Below are 20,531 nucleotides of genomic sequence, written 5' to 3'. Positions count from 1 at the left end.
ACTTCCCAACTTTAGGGTTATGTTTACATATCTGGGGAGCAAGGGAAGGAAATGAGATTGGATAAATCTTCAACTGTACGTGGATTAATTTTAATGTTTTCAAATTAATATTAAGTCTGGTAGAAAAGAACATGTTAAATTTTTCTGAATACTTTGTAATATGTATTATTTTTTAGTTTTAAAAACATGATAAAAAATATTAACCAGAAAAAAATAAGTCACTACTCATCTTTGAGCATTAACAAACTTAGCACATAGTAGGTGCTTAATAATCACTTACTGTATGATAAGTATGACACTTCTTATGTGGCATTTGCATGTACCTGGAGACAGACCCTTTCTGGAATGGTTGACAATAGTCAAGTCCTCCCTACTGAAACCCCTACAAAAGCCTATAAATAAATGTTCACACAATTTGAAACTTGTTATTTTCTTAACTTTAATCATTGTCCAAAGAGAAATTCCTGGTTTTATATATATATGTATATATTTTTTCTATCTCTCTCTCTATATATTCTCTCTCTCGCTCCCTCTCTCTCTCTCTCTATACATATATATATATGTATATATATAGAGAGAGTGTGTGTATATATATATACTCTAAATATTAGGAAGCATAATTCTGGTAAAAAATACATTTTGTCAATCAAGATAAAATTTTTCTCAGGCAAATTTCAACTTTATAAAGATTCCAGATGTCAATGCCTTGTGGGTCCTGGAAAATATGTCATTGTTTTGTATTTCTAAATCTCATACACAATTATTAAAATTTTTACAACATAACCACATCTCCTGAGACTGGAAACAGGAGCTTGCAGTCCTTTGCAAGGATTAGGGGATGCTGCAATCCTCCCCAGGGCCTCAGCATGGGTCAGCCTCCACTACACCAACCCTCGGGGGAAGGTATCTGTGCAAACATTCAGCTGCCACCCCTCTGCCTGGCCCTGCCTAGAAGAGCAGTGCATTTTGACAGAACTGTGGAGGGAAACATCCTCCAAAAAAGAGCAAAACAAACACTGTAGGGTCGTAGCATTTGTCCTAGGGATATAATTCTTGCTTATAATTATAATATAGTACTTTGAAACCTAATACTAATCTCTTTTTATCTTTTCTGTATACATGGCCTTTTTCATAGTGCACACTCCCATCTATCTGCTGGGGAATGGGAGTTAGAGTAGGAAATTAGGATTCTTTCAATAGCAATCATGAGTCCCTAATAAGGCAATGTGAGGAAAAATAAAGATTTTAGATATGTTTATACTGTCATTAACACAAAAAAACCGAGGTCTGGACTTGAACACAGAGATTGCTAGAAACCAGAGAGAACTCAGGATAGGATATAAGGGAAATTCACATAAGACAGAGAGAAAAAGTACAAAGAGGGTCTCCTCTTCCAATTATGAGAGTGAAAGGGCAGGAGAAATGGTGCAAGAGGCAGGCCAATGTCTGCGGTGACCACCCACCTTCGGGGGTGAAAATAAAGGAGGAGGGTACTATCCCTATCCAACTAGGCATAGGCCAGCCTGAGAACACTGGAGCCACAGGCCTGCATCCTTCGAGGCAGCCTAAGAAAGGTTGCGATTCTCTAGGAGAATCTCCAGATTCAGCTTAGGCCCGCATCCAAGATGGTGAGGGGGAGGGCCAGCATAATGCTCCCTTAGGGCCAGATGGGGCCAGCTGCATCTCAGTGAGCCCATTCAAGGACCCATAGACTACACCTAAGTAGCCACGGGTCCCTCATGAGAACACAGTGGACAATGGCTGAGCTGCAACATCACATAGAGCCAAGGGATAATACAAGGAACTGAGCACATGGATCCAGGAGCCCTTCTCTTCCTCTTTGCTCCTCCCCACCATTCCATTTAGTACATGTCACCTCAGATGGTGGGCACAAGGAAGAAATTGGATGAACGCATATCTAAAAGAAAATAAATAAGCTAAATGAGACTATTTAAACCAAAGACAGAGATGCTGTTAATTGGCAAGTTTAAAAACACTGTCCTCTGCTCTATCTCCCAGGAGGGTAGGTATAGTGAGAACGACCAGATAGCTAATAGAAAATACTGTACATGTTCTTTGCACATATGTGTAACAATGTTAAACTATAACACGTCTATACCATAAAAAATTGTATATTTTTAATAGCTCCCCTTTGATACAAAGGTTTTGAGGCAGGTATAACCTATGTATTCGAAAATAAACACTCAAGGAAAGATCAAAAGATCTCTAATTAGTTTTAGTTATTTGTCACGAAAGAGTGAATGGTGAATTTACACTTAGGATATGTGTTTTAACATATAGAAGGTTAGTATGAGAAGTGTGGTAACTTGCGTTTTCTTTATTCATGGAATGTCAACATTTTTGTGGAAGAAAAGAAGCAAGAACTGTCTTTTTCATGCCTTTATCTTCAGCACTTTCTAGACTTCCTGGAGCATGGTGTATGCTCAGTTAATATTTATTGGATGAATAAATGAAAATGTAAACTGCTTAGCCTCAGAATGGATAGCTTAGGACATTTTTGGAGCTCTCTCAAGCCATTGCTGGTGCTATGGGCTGAATGGAAGAGTCAGGGGAATCTGATGTGGCAGGAGGAAAGGACTCTTGGTTACCCCATCCCCACTCTGAGAGACCCGCCAAAGAAGGAGATGTAAGGACTTTGCTGTGTGTTGACATAGGCTGTGAGGCTAGTATGTGTGTGCATGTGTAAAGGGCAGTGTCTTCTGGGCAGGGGTGCCTGCTGCAGCCTCGGGTGAACCAATACAACCTTTGCTGATACCCCATGGAGAGGCATCTAAGAATTGAGACTCTGGTCCCAGGGCTAGTCTAGGAGGCAGGGAAAGAGCACAAATGCATGGTCTCAGGGAGGCCTAAATGCTATCCAGTTGTACATCAAGACTGTGCTTTCTTTTTCTAATATTAGAGGTTCAAAATTAAGCCAGATTGAACATTGTAATGGAATTGAGAATGTGACAGTGCCAGCATCATAAAGGAAGACGGTAGGAAGTGAAGTGTTTTGTCTCAGGCCAGACACCATGGAGCATGGATTTGGCAGATCTGATGCAAGACCCTCCTGATCACAAGGCTGGACTGAGTCATGGGCTGTGCCTGGCACACAGCCTTTGTTTGCAAATTACCCAGTGGCCAGGTCTGAGTTTGCCTTGTGCCCTCCTGTGTGCATAATTTTTAAAAACGAAACCTTTTCCCATGCTCTTCATGGCCTTTTGCAATACAGTCAATCAAAAAGCATTGCTGAGAAACAACCTACCATAAGAGCAGGATAGAGTCTTGAGAAGATTGAAAAGTGGGGAGAATAATTTAAGACTGCCCAGAAGGCATTAACTAGTATTCTACTTTCATCAACTTTTATAGATTCCACAAGATTATTCTGAACTTCATCCAAATGACAATTACTTGCCTTAATGTCTGACCGAGCTGTTACATGGGGTCCATAAATCTTAGATGGCATTACCTGGCACTGTTAGTGATCAAGATCACTAGTTGACTGAACCTGCACTGGAAACAGACATGTTAATCAACCTCATTAATTCACTGTGGTAATTAATTACTGAAGATTTATCTAATTAGCTAACACTTTTACCTCTCAAAGCCAGAGGTAAATGCCAGATTGAAATTGGTGGTTCTCCTCATTATACCTTAAAAATAAAATTGAGAGATATGGCACGGAATATCAAATAAAAGTGTGCTGGTGCCAGTGGCAGTGAGTGAGTATATTGAGTCTCAAAATTGCCAGTGGTTCCTGGGAAGGAGCAGCAGGTAGACCAGCCTGAGATGAATCAGGAGGTAAGAGACAGATGTATTATTCCAAGCTATCAACAAGAACTAGTGTTCTAAGTTACAAAGGCAACACACATGTTAAAGACTATTTTTCCTCATAGTCATCATGACCTTTTCCAGGATAAGTGTCCTCAGGAATTTTTTGATATCTGGGCACAGTTGCAAACGTCTAGTTGGTGGTAACAGTGGCAAGATTTAGGCTACATGGATTCCCCAATATAGAGTCCCCTATTCTTTTTGCTTCCTATTCTGTAAACTTTGCTGTCTGACCAAGATGGACCAAAGGAGGCCAGTGTGGCAGCCAAAGAATTTGCCAAGAATGACTGTCACCAGGAAGAGGAGCATCTTCTAACATGGAGAACTCAGTTAGGATATGAGCACTTGATTCTTGACTGTGATGCACATTCTTGGAAAGAAATCCAAGCATACTAGGAGGTGTCTTGTATTTGCTGCTGTTGGGCATTTATAGACATTTTAGGTTCTGATTTGCCTGAAAGCCATGAGACTACGTTCTTGAAGCTCTCACCAGCATAGAACTTCAGCTGATTGCTATGGGAGTGAAAGGAAAAAAGATCAGGATGAAGTTGTCTAGTTTTCTAGAATTTTCCATCCCAAAAGTGAAAAGTGAGAAGCATTAGCAAAAGTAGTGAATTCATGCCTTTCTTGGCAGAGACTCCGTTTTCTGAAAATACTATGCTGTATTATTATTCCATGTGGATTAACCCCTGGTTCAATAATTTTACCAATGACCTACAGTTTAACTAAAGAAAGAGGCCCTGGGAAATAAGTTTTGTTTAATTATCAGTTCTTCTGTGTGAAATGGAATGAGCAAAGTTCAGATGAAGGGATTCTGAGGTCCAGACTTTGGATGCTTTCCTAACTTGTGATGACAAAGAATGAAAACAAGTTGGCGAGGGGCTGGATGGAGATGGGAGACTGAAATGTTTGCGAACTGGAAGTTCTTGTATGTACTGGACACAGTTTTGAGAAGACCTGGTAGGCGTGTCTTAGAAACCAAAAGAGGACTCGTATCCGTATACAGTTGTCTCAAAGCAAATAAGCCTGTTTGCGACATCAAATCTGTGGGATCAAGGACAGATGTAAGGGAAAGGTTCTCACCAATAGATAACAAGCTAACCAACCTGGTCAAAGAGCTAGGACACCACACCTTCAAAGGGGGCCTATCTTCTTGAGGAAGTGCTGCTCTGAGAGCTGGGCTGTGGTATAAAAGGCATGTCAGGGAGGGCCTTTTTTATTTGATAGGAAAATTTAAAATGCTAAAGGAAAAATTTTCTTAGCAATTTCACAGGAAAACCTAAGTTTTAAGAGAGGGTATCATTCTAACCGGGAACTGAACTATTATGACTAGATCTATAATTTAATAGCAAGTCACAATATTTCTCTTTCTTGACATCAGTTTAAGAGTGACTATTCACATAGTAGAGAGAATGGCTTCGGTTATACCTGTCTCCAATAGTTCCATGAGATCTGACAGGAATACATATGTTGGGTGAGTAATTTTGATTTTTTAAATTTGTTTTGATTGATGGATGCTCTTTGGATTTTGTATTAAATGATTAATGGGCCTCTACAGTTAAGCAAATTTCTTAAATGTAGAGATTATATCACTGGATACAGCTCATAAAGCAATAAAAACAATGCAAAACGTATTTCCAATGACATTTTTACTCCTTGGTTTTGGGGGTTAGGGGTTGGCTCATCTAAGAAAATGGGGCAAAATAAATCACAAAAACATGCAAAAGTTTAGCCAACCTTCAGTAGTAAACAAATTCAAGGTTCAGCCTGGGACTCACTATAGAGTTCAGCCTTAATTCCAAGACCATGGGCTGCAAGTGAGAAATAATTAAAAGGGCCTCCCAGTGCCTGAGGGAGGTTTAATTGTATTGCAGGATATTGTGGAGTGATTTCATATGCTTTGTGATGGACCTTACTTAGAATTTACTTCTGAAATACCGTCTATGTGATTCATCTCATGGGCAGATATAAAATTGCTGAAGCTGTCTGCAAATTTAGCTCCAGTTCCTGCCCCAGGTTAACAGAACACAACAGAGCATTAATCATCATGAGGCATAAGGAGACTTTGCTGGTTCCCTCTGATTTCCTGAGAGTTGTGTGAAATGTTTTGCTTAGAGCCTCCATTCTGTCAGCATTTCAGAAAACACTCCATTTGCCCATCCCAGACAGAGGTAGCCTCCTGCATGTTCCCTTCCTCAGGGAAGCCCAGGAGAAAGAGAAAAGGAAAAATTATGAAGATGAAGGTAATGGCAAATGGAAAGACTTCTTCCCAGCCAGCACTTTCTTTTGGTTACCAATATTTAATACACATCATGTAGTGTAATTTGTCATAATTTACTAAAAAGACTATTCTATATGTTAGGAAAAGGAAAAAGAGTTTGAAGAGACAACACATACAAACCTATTCAGTAAAAATTATGTATTTTGGAAAAATCAAAGTAGTGCAAAAACTACATTCATATTGGGTAGAAATTTGGCATGAAATCCCAAACAAGCTTTTTCTTTGGTACTGATGGAGTGATCATCTTAGAAGTGCTTCTTGATGAGCCCAATGAAACAAGAAACTTCTATAGACAGTCCCTCAAATTTTCTGACTGAGGAATCATTAGACATTGGGACAGGGCATCAAGGAAAACTAATCCTAATGAATTAATAGTATTATAATTAATACAAGTGAAAATAATTAATGGCTCTGCTGGTTGGAGAATTTCTCCTTGAAGATAGGAAGAGTGGTATAGATCAGTGATTTTAAAAACACCAAAGCCCAGGTCTCCTTGACCAAGTCAATCCGAATTTCTAGAGATAGGGTCTAGGGATAAGTACTCTTTAAAGTGCCCCCGATGGTTCTGATATGTAGCTAGAGTTTGGAATCACTAGGGTAGAGGAATAAGACTCTTTTACAGAGTAAAGATTCATAGATTCAGTTGGGAATCCAAAGGAATATTTCCAGGTTGTGAAAGTAGTCTTGGCAGAGTGAAACAGAAAGTGTAATAGAATTTGGAAGAAAAAGTTGATGGCAGTGTTTGTCAAACTTTAATGTGCATGTGAATCCCACAGAGTTTGTTAAAATGCAGGTTTTGATTCAGCAGGTATGGGGTGGAATCTAAGATTTTGCATTCCTAACGAGCTCCCCAGGTGTTGCTGATGCTGCTGGTTCACTGACCACACACTGTATAACAAGGGACTACGGATAAATTCTTGGCTCACAAGAGAAGAAAGGAAATGTCCCTTTGCTTTGAGATTTTGAAGCTTGTTCTGTAGTAGTAATGTGTACTAACACCATGGAATATTTTATTTTTGAAACTAGGTATATATGACCCAGTAACTAATTAAAAATCTATTACTCTAGATGTTTCTGAGAAGGAAATTAATAGTATTTTGTTCCACTTTCTGAACAGTTAAATTTAATTCAACAATAGAATTTGTTAAAACTTAGGAATTCAAGGATATTTGAGATAGCTTGCATCAGGGGATTCGCAGTCTTTCTAGAGGGATGGAAACTTAACTATATTACAAGTGAAATGCTATCTACCAGCATTAGCATGAAACAAATGCTTTGGGAACACAGTGAGAAAAAAATTAATACTAACCAAGGAGAGAAGATGCTTAGAAAAGCCTTCATGGAAGAGGTAATATTTGAACTGGACCATAAAGGAAAATTGGAATTTTGATAGGTGAAAAGTGGAAGAAAGGGGGAAGGATGTTTGAAGGACAAAGGCCTGAAGCAGGGGTTCTCAACTTTGGTTGCACCAAAGATCATTTGAGAAGATTTTTTAAATACTTAAAATCTTTAGATTTAAAATACAGAGCGTCTAAATTAATTAGTGCCTGGTTACCAGTGTTTTTTGTTGTTGTTGTTGTTGTTTTAAAGCTTCCTGGTAATTTTAATGACAACCAAAGTGAGAATCAATAAAGATATAGAAAGACGCAAGGCTTGGTAAAATGTTTTGAAGTGTATGGAATGAAAGCCATGTGGAAAGGCTAGGCATGGTGGCTCACACCTGTAATCCCAGCACTTTGGGAGGCTAAGGTGGGTGGATCGCTTGAGGTCAGAGGTTTGAGACCATCCTGGCCAACATGGTGAAACCCCATCTCTACTAAAAATACAAAAATTAGCTGGGTATGGTGGCAGGCACCTGTAATCCTGGATACTCAGGAGGCTGAGGCAGGAGAATCGCTTGAACCGGGAGGCGGAGGTTGCAGTGAGCTGAGATTGGGCCACTGCACTCCAGCCTGGGTGACAGAGCGAAACTCTGAAAGAAAAGAGAAAAGAAGAGAAGAGAAGAGAAGAGAGGAGAAGAGAAGAGAAGAGAAGAGAAGAGAAGAGAAGAGAAGAGGGCAGGCATGTGGAGAGAAATGGGAGGAACGAAGAACAAAGAAGTCCCAGACAGTTCTTGGCAAAGACGTCTCGACCTACTGTGGTGTGGGGGTAGATACCTTTTATCACTAATAACTCTAGTGGCATATGATTACTACCCAAATAACCAAAAGCTACAAATGATATGCTTCATAAATATGAACTAGATTGAATTAAGGTCATTCTTATAGCTGTCATCAGCTCACTGTCTTGAATTTCGTGGTATTTTACAAAGAAAAGGGAGGAAGGATTGGTGTTCTAGCTAGCACTGCCGTGATGGGGGTTTAAGCCAGGGCCATGGCCACTGGGGTGGAAAGAAAGTGGTGTATTCAGCATGGTTTGTGGAGTCCTCAATGGCAGTGCTATTCAAACTGTTGTCCACAGACCATCAACATCAGGACCAATGAGGAGATTGCTAGAAATGCAAATTCGGACACACATCATCAACTCACTGAATCGGAATTTCCAGAAGAAGAGTCCATGAAGTGCCTGGCTGATTCTTATGCATGCTACACTTTGAGAAGATAAAATAAAATACAAATAACTTACTCAAGGTTGCACAATTAGGATATATATGGTTGAACTTGTACTGGAACCCAGGCAATCTGAATCCAGAGCCCAGTAGTTTATATTCCACAGCCTCCCATGCAAAGAAATTAGATGACCATTACAGTCAGAACTGAATAGAAATGGCTGCTTATATAATTTACTGGTTGTTAATCTTGCACAAGTTTCTCAACTTCTGTAAGCCTTGGCTTCTTTGTAAACTAAATTATTAATCTTGCCCAGCTAACAGAGCAGTTATGGGACAAATGAGTTAATGCATTTGTTATATGCAGTTTTCATGCCATTTTCATGCTCAGTGCTATGCTTGGCACATAGTGTGAGCAAATATTAGCCATAATTATTGTTATGCTACATTGCTTCTCAACAAATAATTTAACCCTAAAGGAAGGTTTATGTTCAGACTTACTTTCTTGTGAGCTTTCTCTCAAAATTCTTTTATATCTCCTTTGTGTAATTTTTTTTTTTTCCCAGAAAAAGGTTTGTTCATGTTAAAAATCCTTACTTGGATTCGATGGATGAAGACATTCTCTATCACTTGGATTTGGGAACAAAAACACACAACCTACCAGCAATGTTTGGAGATGTAAAGGTAAAAACATTTCTAATTTCAGGAAAAATGACTGAGTTTTCTCTACTAATTTTTCTTCTAGGGTTCTTGCTCATAGCACTAGGAGGACCCTTTGAGTCACAGTAACTCAGGATAGTCCATAATTATTTAATCCTGGCTCTTTCACTTACCCAGTGGGTCAAGAGGCAGGTGAGAAAAGGGGAGGAAGAAGAGGGGGAGGTTAAAAAGGAGGAGAAGGAAGAGGTTGGAGGCAGAGGAAAAGGAAGGGAACAAGAAAGTAAGGAAAGAAACAAAGATGGGAAAACGAGAAGAAATAGATCTATGATGCCTATGATTAGTAGGTGCTGAGTGGCCTTCTCCTGCTCCCTCTCTCCTAGGAAGGCAGGTGTGAGGGTGTGGGTGGGTGTCCTGGCAGTGAGGTGACCCACACTTTCTTCACTCCTCTCCAGGCTGTGCTCCTTGCCTTTGTGTGGCCTCCCTCTATCTTGCACTTCGTCTTCTCAATGTAACCTCTTCCCCTGCTGCTGTTTTGGTTTACTTATGCTCCAAGAGTCATTGATCAAGGCGGTCTTTAATACTCAATAACCAGATTGTACCAGAATTCAAATGTTAGATTTGAGGTTCATGCCTCACAATAATATCCCAGGATCCTTGTCTAGGGATGACTCTGATTAATTGAAAGACTTTTCACAATTAATGAACTAAGGCACGTAGCTGGTTAATACATTTAAAAGACTTGAGATATGTATTTGAGACAGAAAGTGATTTGCTATCTACATATCTTGGGTGTCTGTCTCTCCTCTGCCATTTATGGAGTGCTTTCTATATATCAGACTCTGTGTGGCACATGCAAATGGTACATTCAGTCCCCACAGCAACTAAAGTAGTTATTATCTCCACTTTACAGATGAGAAAACCTAGGCTCAAATATATACATAGTGTTATAACACATATATAATATACATCTGTCTGCAATAGGCACAACACAGCTGGTAAGTCAGACAGCTGAGATTAAACCTTAGGTTTCTCCGATAAAAAAAAATGGCTCTTTCTCTGTTCTAACAAAACAAAATAACACAAAAACAAAAACAAAAACAAAACAAAAGCACTATGTTTTAGTACTTTTTAGTACTCCAAGTATTAGTTTCTGGGAAATTATTGGGATGGAAAGCTTTATTTTAGAGATAAAAATAAGAGGACTCACATGTATGTATCTCTCTCTCTCATGCACACACACAGACACACACACACACACACACACACACACACACACACAGTTGTCTCATCTCGGTTATAATCCCAGGAACCAGACCTTCACGTGTCTGCCTGTCCAGATTTTGCTCAGCACTTATTCCCACACACTATCTGTCATAACCACTATCCAACCTTATACATTCACCACCCACCTGGTTGTGAACCTTCAGTAAATTATCTTTTGGATAAAAAGACATGCTCTGTTTCAAACATGTTTTATCCCATCAAACAGCAACTCTACTGATTGAGCCATTTTGATGAATAGGAGGCAAAAGCGTGTGTGTTTGTGTGTGTTTGTAAATTGAGGAGCAGGTAACCTAGCTCCAAATGTTCAGAACTGGCCATTTAATCTGAACTAGAATTTTTTCAAGGCAGCATGTAAAGTCTGATTTATTCTCATAGATGGTTTCCTCAGAAACTTGCCTTCCTCCAGCCATGTTCTCCTCTTTGAATGAGAACATCCTACATTCAATTTCTTGAGTCCCTTAAATCCCAGGGCAGCAGTCCTGGCTAAGAAAAGAAGACATAATTCATCAGTACCTGAAAACTCAGGCTTGTCTTCACAGAGATTATAATCATTATTAATGCCATTATCTTCAAAGAAAGGAGAACTCCGGGTGTATAAAGCTGAAACTTCAGCAATCACTCCCATTTCCTTCATATTCTTACCATTTTTAAAAATTTTTGCTACTTGCTACTGCAAAATCTCAGTAGCTTAATACAATTTAAGTTTACTTCTCACTCACATTAGGTACAAAGTGGGAGTTCTTGGTTGATGGATGGTTTCCCTACAACTGGTGATTCGAGGATCCAGGCTCCTTCCATAATTGTTACTCTGTTTCCTTCAAGGCATAAATTGCTGTTTCCCAGTGTGTCAACACCTGTCCAGCAGATGAGAGCGACAATATGTAGGGTCACCAATACATCCTCCTTGTAGGATGGGAGATTTCTATGGGCTAGGACTGGAAATGGTACCCATTACTTCTGCTCAAATTCTAGTCACTGGAACTCAGACAAATGACCTTGTTTAACTGGAAAGGAGGCTGAGATGTTAAGTTTAGCTGGGTGCCCAGAAAGAAGAGCAAACTGTTTAGGTGAACAGCTAATCAATCTCTGCCATACTCACTAGAAAGATTCAGACAATTAATACATATGGTGGAAGATCCTTAGAAGTTATCTATTCAAATTTAATGGACATTTATAAAATTCTCCACCCAAACAAAACAGGATATACATTTCTGGGGAAGGCAGGAAATATTCTGAACTGAGGAAAAATGAAAATACAACATATTATATCTACAGAATGTGGGTAGAGTGAGGAGAGGAAATTTATAGAATTAAAGGCTAATGTTGGAAAAGAAGAAAAATTTTTTACCATAAGTTCTAGGGTACATGTGCACAACCTGTAGGCTTCTTACATATGTATACCTGTGCCATGTTGGTGTGCTGCACCCATTAACTCGTCATTTAGCATTAGGTATATCTCCTAATGCTATCCCTCCCCCCTTCCCCCACCCCATGACAGGCCCCGGTGTGTGATGTTCCCTTCCTGTGTCCAAGTGTTCTCATTGTTCAATTCCCACCTATGAGTGAGAACATGTGGTGTTTAGTTTTTTCTCCTAGCGATAGTTTGCTGAGAATGATGGTTTCCAGCTTCATCCATGTCCCTACAAAGGACATGAACTCATCATTTTTTATGGCTGCATAGTATTCCATGGTGTATATGGGCCACATTTTCTTAATCCAGTCTATCATTGATAGACATTTGGGTTGGTTCCAGGTCTTTGCTATTGTGAGTAGTGCTACAAGGAACATACAGGTACATGTGTCTTTATAGCAGCATGATTTATAATCCTTTGGGTATATACCCAATAATGGGATGGCTGGGTCAAATGGTATTTCTAGTTCTAGATCCTTGAGGAATCGCCACACTGTCTTCCACAATGGTTGAACTAGTTTACAGTCCCACCAACAGTGTAAAAGTGTTCCTATTTCTCCACATCCTCTCCAGCATCTGTTGTTTCCTGACTTTTTAAGGATCGCCATTCTAATTGGTGTGAGATGGTATCTCATTGTGGTTTTGATTTGCATTTATCTGATGGCCAGTGATGATGAACATTTTTTCACGTGTCTGTTGGCTGCATAAATGTCTTCTTTTGAGAAGTGTCTGTTCATATCCTTTGCCCACTTGTTGATGGGGTTGTTTTTTTCTTGTAAATTTGTTTGAGCTCTTTGTAGATTCTGGATATTAGCCCTTTGTCAGATGAGTAGATTGCAAAAATTTTCTCCCATTCTGTAGGTTGCCTGTTCACTCTGATGGTAGTTTCTTTTGCTGTGCAGAAGCTCTTTAGTTTAATGAGATCCCATTTGTCAATTTTGGCTTTTGTTGCCATTGCTTTTGGTATTTTAGTCATGAAATATTCACCCATGCTCATGTCATGAATGGTATTGCTTAGGTTTTCTTCTAGGGTTTTTATGGTTTTAGGTCTTACGTTTAAGTCTTGCCGATTCCCTTTCCATTAGTTCTATGCATTACTGAGAGAGGTGAAGTCTCAAACTATGCTTGTGAGTTTATTAATACTTTATTTCTGATAGTTTTTGTTTTATTTTTTAAGCTCTGTTTTTAGTTTTTATACACTTTGAATATTATGTCTTCTTGGTAAACTGATTCTTATGGTTATGGAATATCCCTCTTTGTCCCTGGTAATTTTCTTTGCTCTGAAGCCTATTTTGACATTAATATAGTCATTCCAGCATTAGATTAAAGCTTGCGTGGTCTATATTTTTCCATTCTTTTACTTTTAATCTGCCTGTATCATTATCATTATAGACAGCATATAATTGGATCATGTTTGTTTACTCATTCTGAAAATCTCTGTGTCTTAATTGGGTGCTTAGACACTTTACATTTAATGTAATTATTGATATGTTTGGATTTAGGTTTACCATTTTGTATTTGATTTCTGTGTATTAACCTCTGTTTTCCATTTCTTTGTTCCTCTTTCCAGCTTTCTTTTGGGATAGTTGAACATTTTTTAAATATTTCATTTTTGTTTATCTGTTATATTTTGACTATATCTCTTTGTTTTGTTTCAGTTTTGTTTCTCTGCTTATTTGTTTTAGTGGTTGCTCTAAGGATTAGAGTAAACATATTTAATGTTTAAAAATCTACTTTTAATCAATGTTGTACAACTTGAAGTGGGACATACAGACCTTACAGGAATATACAGGAATCAAATAAACAAAAGAAGTGCAAACTTATACTCTGAAAACAACAAGCATTATTGAAAGAAATTTCGAAAGCTCTAAATAAATGGGAAGACACCCTATGCTTATGGATTGCAAGATTTAATATTGTTAAGATAACTATACTGCCAAAAATAATCTACAGATTCAATGCAATCCCCATTAAAATTTCAGTTGCCTATTTTGCAGAACTTGACAAGCTTCTAATAAAATCCACATTAAAATGCCTGGAATGCAGGATAGCCAAAATAGTTTTTACAAAGGAGAAAAAAGTTGGAGGACTTGCACTTCCCAACTTCAAAACTTATTAGAAAGCTATAATAATAAAGACAGTGTGGTACTAACATATGGATAGACATAAAGATCACCAGAACAGAACCGAGAGACCAGAAATAAACTCTCACCTTTATGTACAACTGATTTTCAACAAGCATGCTAAGACAATTTATTGTGAAAAGAATTGTCTCTTCAAATGGTGCTGGGACAACTAGATATCCACATGCAAAAGAATAAAGTTAGATGCCTATCTCACACCATATTCAAAAATTAACTCAAAATGGATGAAAGACCTAAATGTAAGGCTTTATTCTATAAAATGTTAGAAGAAAACATAGACATAAATCTTTGTGACCTTGGATTAGGAAATGATTTCTTATGTAAGATACCAAAACACAAGCAACAAAATAAAAATAAGTAAATTGAGCTCTTAAAAAAAAAAGAAGTTATCTATTCAATATCAACATCCAAATATGTCTTTTATAAAATCACTAACTGGTATCCTCTAATCTCTCACTAGAAATTATACTAATATGCAATGCATTTTGAATGTATTTATATTCCCTTGTTAACACAGAAAATGCATAAAATGCAATAGACCAGATTAATACAACATGGCATAGTTAAGACTTTTAAGATACCAGGGATATCTAAAGCTGAGTTTTTTTCTGGCAGTCATTAGGCAAAATCCTTAACATATTTTTGTAATGCCTCTGACTCCTTCCCAGTGTGTTTCTAACTTCTTTGATAAAACCAGAACAATTGATCATTTTGTTTGAGACATAAACACAGTAAGTGTCACTTCAGGTCAATGTTGGTTGGTGGTCTTCAGCCATATTTTACTTCTCATTAAAGCAGCCAGACCGAAAATTGTGTCCAGAGGTGGTGTTTAGTGAGTCTGGTTTAGAAGTAAGGAAGGCTTTAAGAACCAAGCTGCTTCTGTCTATGCATATGATCTTTATGTCTCCAGAAATATTCAGAAATTCCTGTTGATTATAGCAATATCTACAGTTCAAAGGAGAATTCAAACCACAAGCTATTCTAACATCTGTTTTGGTTTTATGGTCAATCTGAATAGTTGTAATTTACATTCACTGGCACCACACAATAAGGTTATTTTCAAACTACTGTACTGTGTTAAAAAAATTTCCTTGGACTTAGATCGTGAGCCAAGTCTTAACTACCCATACCAACAAAGAAGAAAATTCTATGAATTATCAATAACAAGTTTAAAACTCACCTGAAACCACGGTCTTAACCTCTTTGCTACCAGTCTTTATGGCTGACTTCTATTGCAGTTCATTACTAGCTTAAGGCTTCATCAGAGAAACTCATAAGAAGGCAGAGAAAAGACAATATTAAGGGTAGAAGAGAAGCAGAGGGCCTGGATACAGGGTTAATTACATCCCTAATTGAGAAAGAGTGTAGCTCAGGAATTATTGCTAAATGGAAACAGGATGCATCATGTAATCAGACCACCCAATAGTTAGAGTAAATCATCTGTGAACGGGGCCGCCTATTCTATAACCTCAGTTAGGTATTTCGTTAGACAGATATTCTTTATCCCTGTAATGGACCTTGTCAGCCGTCCCAATCCTCTGTCCAATGCTGCCCACATCAGCCAGATACCACCAACTGCCTTTTCCTCACTAGAGGACTCAAACCAGCTTCATTTGTACTAAATGCTGCAATATAGGAAAAGTAAGCAAGCTCAGAAGCAGGAATAGAAAATTGCTACATGATATAAAAAATAATGGTTACCATTTGCACATCACTGAGAACGTGTCTGGACTTGTGCAATGTCCTTTGCCATATGCAATCTCATGTTCTTCTTTCAAAACTCTCTGAGAGGTACTGTGTTTTTCCTATTTTGGAGATGTTCTGAGGCACATAGATTATTTGTGTGACACTGAGCAAGTTTCTCACTGATGGGGTTGGAGTTCAAAGCCAGGTTTACCTAACCTCAAAGGGCAGACCCTCCACTGTGTTGTCTTCTCTCTCTCTGCATTTTCCTCACCACTTACTTCAGAATCCAGGAGGACTTGGCTCTTGCCACCTTGCTGTGGCCTGTGCTTCCTCCTGGGTGTGAGAGTCTGCTACTGCTCACCCTCTTGTTGCTGACCCCTAGTGCTTCTCTGCTCCTCTCCCTGGCATCCACCTCTCCCATTCCCGGTCCCTGGGGCTAGTGTACCCCTAAACAGACTGCTGTATGAGTAACTGCCAGACAATTGTATTACCATCTTCTGTTAGACACCCTTGATTGCAACACCTATCCTAATCTCAGAGAAGCTAAAACGTGAATAAAACAAAAACAAAAATAAATCACTGGAATTGATGAAATGCCACAGGGAGACCCCACATTTACAATAATAAGGATTGTTCCATGAGAATTTCTTCTGAATAAGAAATTTAAAAGTCTTGACATGATTCCTTTAAAATTTTAAGTTCACATAATCCATTTCACAATACAAATTTATGATGGGGATGGGGAATCAGAAAACATACCTAAAACTGGTAGTTCTCCTTTTGCTCTTACATCACTTACGTGCTGTGGCCTCAGAACTTACATCCTAAGCACATGCCATGGTAGTGCTCAACAATAAGCTATGTCAATGTAAGATGCTGGTTGGTGTTCACTATAAACAAAAACACCAGGAAACACCTCCTTGAATAATATCAACATTTATTTTGATTTTGTGATTTTCTTCACTAATTTAGTGCATAAAACTTTGCATCTGTTGCCTTATTTACAGGTTGATGATGCAAATTAGCTAATTCATGGAACATAAACCATGACATCTACACATGCTCTTAATTAAATAAAAAGTAAAATAAAAACATTAGAGTTGAAACTGACCCGTGGTTCTTATCCCAGTACTATGGCAGGCCCTTGTTTATTTTTATTAACAGTTTGTCTGTGTCGGTGGGAGCCCCAACAGAATGAAAGCATTTGCACTGTTTATGCACAAGGAGCTCGGGTTGGAGGAAGCTGAAGAAGACATAAAAGACATCTGTGCTGGGACAGACAGATACTGTATGTACAAAACCGGGCCTGTGCTTGCCATCAGTGTAAGTATCCTTGGTTGCATTTCAGCTAGTCATTGCAGGCTAGAGAAAAAGTGGGAACTTTTACATGTAGGAGTTCTTTTTCCCGCCTGCTTTGCATTCTTACACAATCAAACTAGGTGTCCAGGTATGAGTTCATTACTGGAAAAAGCCCCCAGGGCAGAACACAGTGTGCAGCATCATTTTTGTTTGTTAGTTACCACTTAGGTATTCAAATTAGGGGGAAAATACTCAAAGCACCCCTCCTTTCTCTTTACTTTGTAACTGGTTAACACCCCTCACCCCCCGCCACAGCAATTTTCCTTCTTCTGTCCCTTACCCAGCTTTGGGAATGTTGAGCTTTTAGTACACAGAAGCTAATTTTCAGGACTGCTAAAGTGCTGCTGTTTAATACCATGATAAGCTCGCTGAAAAGCTGCTAATGCATTTCTACTGAGCTCTTGTGAACTACTCTCCTGCATTTATAAAATGTGAACAGTTATGGAAGCACACAGTGTCCTAAGACGAAATGAAAGGGGAATGATTTGCCGTTTTAGGGAACATGCAGACCATTTCCCCCTTGGACTCAGCTGAGCACACACTGATGAGGGCGTAGGTGCATAGGCATCCAATTTGCCTTCCCATGTTTGTCTCTCTGCACAGGGCTGTATTCTGAAGCAATAACTCTGAAGCCATCACATTTCTGGGCAGTGCAACCCTCATAAGAGGCACAGGCAGGCATGCCAGGGGACAGGGGAAGAATCTCCTGCACAGGGTGGCAATTCTAAGGAACGGAGCTGTAAGTGGCTCCTACCATAGGGAATAGGCATCATCCATTGATTGTCCTACAGTGTGGACGATCATTGATGAAAACGTGGGGCAAAGAAGGGAAAATTATGCAACACCAATGAGGCACCTAAATTGATCTCCTCTCTGGGCCAAGAGTGCCTGAAACCTGCTCAAATGGGAGAATCCAGTCAATTATTCACTTGTGCATTCCATAAACCATTACAGAATATCTATATTAGAAGGAAGCTGAATATCCACTGATTTTGGCCAATTTTTTCTTACCAACATTTGCTGGACTTTTAGACTATAACTATTTTTTGTATAGTAAATGGAGAAGGACAAAAAAGTAAGTTTCTTAAAAATGTGACACTACCATAAATAAGCAGTAAAACTTCAGAGTAAGAAATGAAAACAGCAATAGACTGATCTTGCTGTCCTGTCTGGGAAAAAGACCTGAAATATGTGTCATGCCAAGGTTACCAATTAGAAACGGGCCTTACTAGGCAGGCAGGGGATTGACAATTGTGATTCCTTCTTTGAAAATTCTTCCTCTCCAGTAGCGGTTGAATGAGGTGGGTGTGTGTGAAAGACAGCCCAAGTCCATTTGTAATTTCATCAACGCATCAGGTAGTAAGTGACAATCATTAACTTACTAAATGTCTGAACTAGAAGGAATCTAATAGATCAAATAATAATTCATCTTCTTAATTTGCAGGTAAGAAAAATAATACTTAGAGAGTTTATTCATTAGTCACAGAGCCAGTTCCAAAGTCCCAAACTTGTTAATCTTGGATAGACAAATCAATACAAGTTCGATTCCTGGGTCCAGGGTGCTTACTAAACATTTGAAAGTCAGGGCATATTCAATGGGAAACAGAAAGGGGGAATGCAGAGGTTTGAAGTTTCCATAGCTCAACATTCTTGATAGAAGGAGGAAGCTCAGGTGAAAACATCATGGTCCTGGCCAATGGTTTTCCAAAGTCTTTGTGTCCAAAAGTAGAACACATTGAAGAGCACATTTGACTCTCTGCTGTTATGTCAGGAATGAAGTTATTACCAGTTTTGAACTCATTCCAGTTTCTACAAATTACAGAATGGAAGATCTTTCTGGAGAGTTATTAGGACATCGTGTAGCCACCAGGAGTTGCTAAATCCTGTAGCCTGTGTTGATCCCTTTTCTGGTGACATTGATTCCACTGTCCTGAATACTGAAAAAAACAGGGCTATGGTCATGATCTATAGTAATTTAAACTCACTTCCATGTTCAGTATAAGTTTAAAATTGTTAAGTGGGGATCTAACCCATGTTTCTACCCTAGTACCTTTCAGAGCACAAAAAATTAACAGCAAATGAAATGGATTCACTATTTCATTTAGTATGGTTGAAAAAGACTGATGATTTGGCAACTAAAATTACATTTCCTCAAAATCAAGTCAATCGTGCAAAAAGCTCTTTTTCAAAGGCTCATCATGAAGAGCCCAGTGGGAAGATGGGAAATGGCACCGCCCTGACACACCTGTATAAAACACCATCCCTGCCTTCTGCTCTTGCTGATGAGGGCTGAAGTCAACAGAACTGGCGGCGAGATGCCTCCCCTTGATCTTCACAGATGGACACATCTGTCAGCATGTCATGTAGGCGCCAGTTAGGGAGGACTTACATTTTCTTCGCCATTGGCAAAGTCTTAATGATTATGTAAATGTATCTGCGGCCTGTTAACTTGTAATGAAGGAAGAAAATATGTCCTGTTCATGTATCACTTTGCAAGATATATGATGACTTTCTCTTTCTCTCAACAGCACGGCATGGGCATCCCCTCCATTTCTATTATGCTTCATGAACTCATCAAATTACTCCACCATGCACGGTGCTGTGATGTCACCATTATTAGAATTGGTACATCAGGGGGAATAGGTGAGATGGATTGATTTCTACTATTAGAATTGAGTGATACTTACATACATGGTAGCTGCCAAAATATACCATCCTATTCAGAGCCCAGCAAAAGCCCATATGGGCTAAAAAGTGTCAGAAGGCTGGACTTGAGGAAATTTAAGGAAATCCGCCCACATTGTCTTTTTCTTTTCTTCCTTTTTTTCTTTTTGGAAACCCACAGGGACAGATCTCACTGCCTGTTGCAGGATGGTCTTAGGTGTTTATAAACGGAAGAGTAGAAAAATTGCTAGAAGATATGTTTTGAGGGTAGGGGTAAATTTCAAGTCTTAGGAATTTTTTAAAGTGACAGAAATAAGTGTGTTCAAGTGAAAAAATATCACAAAAATGTCCCAGTTTTATCAGCTAAGTGAGCAAACTGCAAAGCTCTTAGAAAAACATTGGTTTTTGCTCACATCAGTTACTACGTCACCTCTATTGGCTGTATCTTTTCCTCATCAGTACACCAGAAAGAAACCAGGCCAGGCTTTCAGGGAAGGCTTAAATGATGCTTCCTAAAGTTTTCACAGAGCCTCCTGACCTCCCTTCTTCTTTAGCCTGTCAGGCACCTGTAAAGAGGCCTTGTTTTTGCTTCCAGAATGTGTTGTGATGAAGTTTTGCGGAAACCTCTTCTTCTTCAGCTTTTTCTTAAGGAGCACATCTTGT

The 20,531-nt window shown here is 38.9% G+C and overlaps 1 protein-coding gene across 3 annotated transcripts in view; it reads left to right on the top strand.

The window, feature by feature from the left end:
* The window catches only part of UPP2 (uridine phosphorylase 2), a 139,674-nt gene that overhangs the window by 101,804 nt on the left and 17,339 nt on the right, over positions 1 to 20,531 (top strand). The window contains exons 3-6 of one of the 3 annotated variants that reach the window (XM_030796919.1): positions 5,221 to 5,305; positions 9,227 to 9,344; positions 17,010 to 17,168; positions 19,733 to 19,847. In XM_030796919.1, the coding sequence (XP_030652779.1) occupies positions 5,221 to 5,305; positions 9,227 to 9,344; positions 17,010 to 17,168; positions 19,733 to 19,847 (477 nt within the window). Of the gene's footprint in view, positions 1 to 5,048; positions 5,306 to 9,226; positions 9,345 to 17,009; positions 17,169 to 19,732; positions 19,848 to 20,531 lie in introns of those variants that run through there. The other 2 variants (XM_003266141.2, XM_030796920.1) reach the window with 2 other exon arrangements.

The sequence above is a fragment of the Nomascus leucogenys genome, chromosome 17 (assembly GCF_006542625.1).
Source record: "Nomascus leucogenys isolate Asia chromosome 17, Asia_NLE_v1, whole genome shotgun sequence".
Lineage (NCBI taxonomy): Eukaryota > Metazoa > Chordata > Mammalia > Primates > Hylobatidae > Nomascus > Nomascus leucogenys.
Note: the sequence above shows the minus strand (reverse complement) of the source record. Positions and strands in the feature narration are given on the sequence as shown.